This window comes from Quercus robur, chromosome 9 (assembly GCF_932294415.1).
Source record: "Quercus robur chromosome 9, dhQueRobu3.1, whole genome shotgun sequence".
Taxonomy (NCBI): domain Eukaryota; kingdom Viridiplantae; phylum Streptophyta; class Magnoliopsida; order Fagales; family Fagaceae; genus Quercus; species Quercus robur.
Window position 1 is genome coordinate 44345963 of NC_065542.1, and position 6180 is coordinate 44352142.

Below are 6180 nucleotides of genomic sequence, written 5' to 3' on the forward strand. Positions count from 1 at the left end.
CCGAGGAGCAAGAGAGGAGAAATTCAAAAGGCTATTGTAGGTATGATAGGCCCAGTAGTATGGACAAAATTGGCCTTTGCCCCTTTCTATCAAACAATCCAGCATTTTACCCCATTTTCCAAACTAATTAGGAAAATGTCCCTCTTTTGAAACTCGATTTTCTCAAAATCGAGTTAAGCCCTATAGTGATGTTTTAAGGAGCCTATAGTGGCATTTTAAAGAGCCTATAGTGACATTTTGGAACTCAAGCTCCATGAACTCGAGTTATAGGTAAAAAAAAAAAAAAAAAAAACACCTTGCATGGAACTTGAGTTCATAGAGCTCAAGTTCCAAAACACCACTATAGGTCCTTATAATGTCACTATAGGCTCCTTAAAACACCACTATAGGGCTCTAGAATTTTTTTTTTTTAACCTCAATTTTGAGAAAATCGAGTTTCAAAAGAGTGGCATTTCCATAATTAGTTTGGGAAAGGGGGCAAAATGCTGGATTTTTTTTTTTTTTTTTTTTTTTTAAAGGGCAAAAGCCCATTTTCTCCCTAGTAGTATATATCTATATATATGTTGGGCCAGGGGCCCAATCCGATGACATCTAGTAATCCGAGGATGAGTAAATGCTGTCATGGAAGTCCGCATTAGTAAATGAAGAAATGGGGTCTGGTCATGAGGGTCCAGGAAGGTGGTCCGAGGAGGAATGCCTCCTCAGCTGAGTAAAGCAGAGGTCAAAAGGTGTGATCTACCATCCAGAGCAACGTTCCGGAAGATTCTATTGATAAGGATACACATCATGAAAGCACAAGAGAAAGGGGAACTATGATATATCCAAGAGAAAACTGTTACCACCATATTGAATGCTCTGTAGCTAACTCTCTAGTTGCATTAATGTGGAAGTAATACCTAAATAGTAAATGGAAGTCTACCTTAGTAAATGAAGAAATGGGGTCTGGTCATGAGGGTCTAAGAAGGTAGTCCGAGGAGGAATGTCTCCTCAGTTGAGCAAAGCAGAGGTTAAAAGGTGTGATCTACCATCCAGAGCAACGTTCCGGAAGATTCTATTGATAAGGATACACATTATGAAAGCACAAGACAAAGGGGAACTATGATATATCCAAGAGAAAGCTGTTACCACAGTATTGAATGCTCTGTAGCTAACGCTCTAGCTACATTAATGTGGAAGTGATACCTAAATAGTAATTTTCAGCCTTACAGCTACTCCCAAAGATTTTAGGAAGGTGCTGATGGGACATAGATCAACACCAGAAACTTAGTCTACATGTGGAGAGTGGAGATGAAAGAAGGCAGACAATATAAAAGAGAAAGAATACACTGAGGATGGGGGATAAAAAAAAAAGGAAAAACACTGTAACAACAAGAATGAGACTTGTAATCAAATTCAAAAGATATATATATATAAGAACACATCTTCTCGAATTGTGCCGATGACGATTTTCTTTAGATAAAACCTGTTTATCTTTGCTTTCAGGTCTTCTAGACCCACCATAATTGTTGTCCAATTCATTAGAGCCTAGTTTTCTGACCCACTCTCTATAAATTCGTTGTATTGAGTTCTTTGGGCCAAGATCCTTTTGACTCTTGGGCTTGGAACTCAAATTGGGTCCTTACAAAAACCTTTTGTATGTCACCACTTGGCATGAACACTTTTTTGTATGGATAATTCGATAGTTAAGCACTGATAATTTGAATCTTAGATGTCTCTTTTAGAAATACTAAAAATTGCCAATTGAGCGTCAAGAGCCACCACAACTTCTAAGTCCCAATTTTTATTTTATAGTTATAATATAACATATGATATGATATATGATATTTTCCTGTTATGCAAATCTCTTTTTTTTTTTTAATTAAAAAATCATAATAATAAAGAATCTGGGAAGGTTTTTGAAATAAAGGATTTGGGATGACACATTGCAGTATTACCATCACAGTAATAAACACTTAGCTAGAATGGTTTGGTCGACCCTACACGAAACCCTTTTAAGTTGGTCGCTAAGCAAAAATAAGGCAGTGAATTCTCTGTTCACTTGTCCTTGTTCATTTTGCTCCACACATGGTAGAATATTATGGGTTTAGACTTTAGATAACACTTGCCCTATATGAGTAATAACATCATGAAATTTGGTGCTTTTAGACAACACTTGCCCCATAGAGACATGCAAATCGCGAAGGCCAGAAATTTTACATAGGGTAATTTACTAATTTGCTGCTTCTTTTTGTTCTTTTTGGCAAGATATGGTTTACAGAACACGCAAAATAGCAGAATATAATCTTGCTCCCAACATGTGTAACGCGATATGTTTAACCAACTTTGCTTCATGCAGTAACATCAAGAAATATAGTACCCCACTTAAGAAGACATGTATCGGTGACCACAGTTACATTCAAATTGCAGAGCCAACAATTTTGCAGAGGGGCTAGAGTTTTAAGAACTAAGAACACCATTTGTGTGTAGCTTATGAAGCTTAAAAACCAACAACTCTAGATCAGCATGTATGGAGCAGTGTCAACATTATCACAAACTAAACATCAAAAATGATATTGTAGTATTAACTATTAAGGCACACCTCTGAAAATAAAAAAATAAAAAATAATTTTAAGTATTAAATCCAGAAATAATTTTCATCGCTGAAATTGAAATCGTTGCAATTTTGTCACCAAAGAATTTAGAGAGTACTAATCAATTTTTTCTATCCATTCATCTGCCAGTCAATATACTTCAGTTCACTTTTGTGTTTTAATGGGCCATATTAATACCCTGCTTGCCATCTATCTTCAAATTTTCAGCACTTTTTTTTATAAATAAATTTTCAGAACTAAGACTATCACATACAAAAATAAAACTTCAGACCAAATTTCAAGGACGAAAAATGTAGTAGTGTAAATTTGGCTAAAATTAATGCATGGAGTGAAGTTGCAATCAAACCTCACTCCCTATATTAAAGCACAAAAAATGATCTTTAATCACTCATTATTATTTCCTGTATGCATTGATTGGAAACTAACATAAACTTGATGAGATGAAAACTCAGCTACAATACATTACAAAAAGAATCACTAAAAAGATTCACAAATGCAGAAAGTAAAATGTCCTATATAAAAACATATAAGAAGCAGAAACTATGTCTGTCTTTTGACTCTAAACAAGGATATGGGCCAATAAATAAGTTCTACAATGAGTTCATGACATGTCCTGAGAAGGGTTATACCAGCAATCTTCCAGGCTTAAGGTGGGCAGTGTTTTTCTAAGCTGCATTCTCCTTGCTTTAGACATCACCGTAAATTATATTGATGGATCATTACCTCTGTGTCATGATTGAGATCGCTGCTCATTCTTCCAAGAATTTTTAGCAGCTTCTGCAGATGAATCAACAGAATCCCCATTGCCATCTTTTGGTTTTGAGAAAAAAGGATCCCATTCATGAGGTCCCACCTCACGCTGTCCCTCTTCCAACAAAGCATATTTCCAACTGTTTTCCTCAATAAAGTTATCGTCTGTATGACCTTCAATGATGTCCCTCCTCAACTTGGTAACTTTGTCAATAACTGCTTGCACAGAAACATCAAAGGCATCTTTGAGAGTCTCCAGTTTTGAGCGAGGATCTGCATACACCAGCCTCGGAATAAGACTTATAACCTCCTCCCTCATGATTTTCACCTGCTCAGGAGAAATTTGAAGCAGCCTTTCCTCAATGCTAATATTCCTCTTTCGGATTTCATCCTCAGGAATGAACACAGAATACTTTGTATAATCCTTTGGAAGATGCCAAGTATATTGTGTGTATGCTGACCCGGGATGGAAAAAGACAGGTATGCAACCAGCTAACATAGAGTCAAAAGCTGATCTTCTGGTGTATGAATCGCCCTGAGGTTGAAGGCAGAAAAGAGAGCTCTGGAACATCTGCATTATACTGCTTGGAGAATGACACTTGCTCTCCCCAAAATCGCATTCCAACAGCTTGCCGCGCTTTGAGCTCTTGCATTGATTAATAAGCTGTCCTCTAATTGACTTAAGATTGCCAGGACGTGGGGCACCAGCAAAAGAGAAGAGCCACTTCCTTTCTAAATTCCTCATCCGCTCCTGCCAATTGAACACATCAGCATCCCTTGCTGGATGGAAGTACGTGGGATATGGAATACCAAAATCATTAGCATTCCATGGACTTGATTCAACCACAAGCATTGACATATTCTTCGCAGCAGGCAAGAACAGAAGCTTGTTACCCCAATCCTTTTCTTCCTCCGATAACCTCCTAAAATCCCAAGTGATCCTCCCTGCAACGAGAAAATGATCTTTCCCACCCATAATTCCCCATTCCGGCCTCTTCATAAGCCAATCAACCAGATCAAGCGAAGCTGCATCCCTCCTCGAGATATTGTGCCCCCAAAGATACCGTGCAATGTCAAACCCTGCATAAAAGGGTACAAAAATAGCCGCGGCAAGAGATGAATCACGCGTCAAGCACTCATACTGTTTCATCCGATTACTAAATATCACATCAACTGCAAACTGATTTGTTGCATACCAACCAGTATCCGAAAACACCCCTTCAACATTCTCAAGCGGCGGACCAAGCCCTGCATTCGTCGTAAACTTACACATATTCGTCCAAAGACTCAAAGACCTACACTCCCTAAGCATATCCTCATTAAACCTTGGAGGAAGATCATGAACATAGATATACCTCCCACCACACGGATCACTCTTGTTCTCTACCGTCCTCAACGCCCTCATAAACGAAGGATACTCCTTCTCCTTAGTCTCCTTCTTAGTTTCCTTCTTAGCCTCACCACTCCCACCCTGCCTAGATTTGGGATAATTCCCGGGTTTCTTGGGTTCACGGGCCGGAATATTTTCCAAATGGGCGTCAGATTCAGGGTAATTCTCGGGTTCGTGAACCCGGGCAGTTTCCAAATGGGTGTCAGATTGAATTAGAGGGGGATCGGGCAAATGGGTATTGATGGAATCGGTGTTAACATTACTGGGTTGTAATTTAAGAGAATCATCAGTGGCATTAGTATTACTAGTTCCAAGCACAACGAAATGGACATACAACAACAAAATCCAAAAGAAAGCTGACAAAGATGCCAAGAAACAAAGCCTAGTGTTGTGATTCTTTCCGGTTCCCTTCTCCATTTGCTCAATGGGAACACTCGACGCCGTACGGCGTCGCATCACCCTCTTGAAATCAATCCCAAAATTATCTAACAGTAACAATCAAAACAAAGAAAATCCCATTTCACACACATCCCCAATAAACTATTTTCTCAACAAAAACAAATCACAAAGAAAGTGTTTTGTTGAATCAGTTGGCGGATCTTCAGGAGAGCTAAAAATGAAGATTTTCACAAACAGAAATTTACAGAACAAAGAGAATTGAAAGAAAGAGAGAGAGACTTACTGGGTTTTGATTTTCTGAGCAAGATCGACAATTTCTTCTTTTTTTTTTTATAAATAAATTTTTGATAGATTTAATGTGAAAAGAGAACCGAGGGAGAGTTTTATTTTATATAACTGAGAGTCACTGAGGTTTGGGGTGGCGCAGGCGCACGTTAGTGACGTGCGCTGAGGTTTGTCTTGATGTCGGTAGCCGGTGAGATTTCGACGCGTGGACTTTGTGGGTTAACGTGTCGGTGTGCTGAAACCGATGGAGGGTGAGGGGCTTCCTGAAATTACGTTTGCAATTCTTGAATCATGATGTGATAAAAGGAAAATGGTGGTTTTGTTTTTGTGAGAAATGTCAAATTTAAGGTTATTCCATTTCCATTATTTATTATAGGAAGTCCAATGAAAATTCTAGGAGGTGGCGGTACTAGAAGTTAGACCTTGCCTATTACACGTGTAGGACACATGGTGAAACTAAGTGCATCCCACTTACGTCGGGATAATTCAGGTTTAATAACAGCTTTCTAAAAATACAAAGCAACAAAATTTGGTGACACAATTTTGGTACTATGATTGCTAATTATAAGTAATAGATTTATATGAAAGTGATAAATAGTTATTTATAATTTATTATATTAGAGTCGTGATATAAAAATTGTGGTTCTAGAATAATTTAATCAACCACTACTAAGATATTTGATGTTTACTATCATGGTACATCTAATTGTGTATTACTCTTTTTTTTCCCCTTTTTTTTTTTTTTTTTTTTTTTTTTTTTTTTTT

At 37.8% G+C, this 6180-nt stretch overlaps 1 protein-coding gene across 1 annotated transcript; it reads right to left on the bottom strand.

Annotated features, from left to right (window-relative positions):
- Window positions 1-2965: 2965 nt before the first annotated feature.
- On the bottom strand, window positions 2966-5726 carry LOC126698593 (xyloglucan galactosyltransferase MUR3-like). Its single transcript, XM_050395933.1, has one exon. The coding sequence runs from the start codon at window positions 5185-5187 to the stop codon at window positions 3322-3324; it is 1866 nt and encodes a 621-aa protein (XP_050251890.1). The 5' UTR covers window positions 5188-5726; the 3' UTR covers window positions 2966-3321.
- Window positions 5727-6180: the final 454 nt, after the last annotated feature.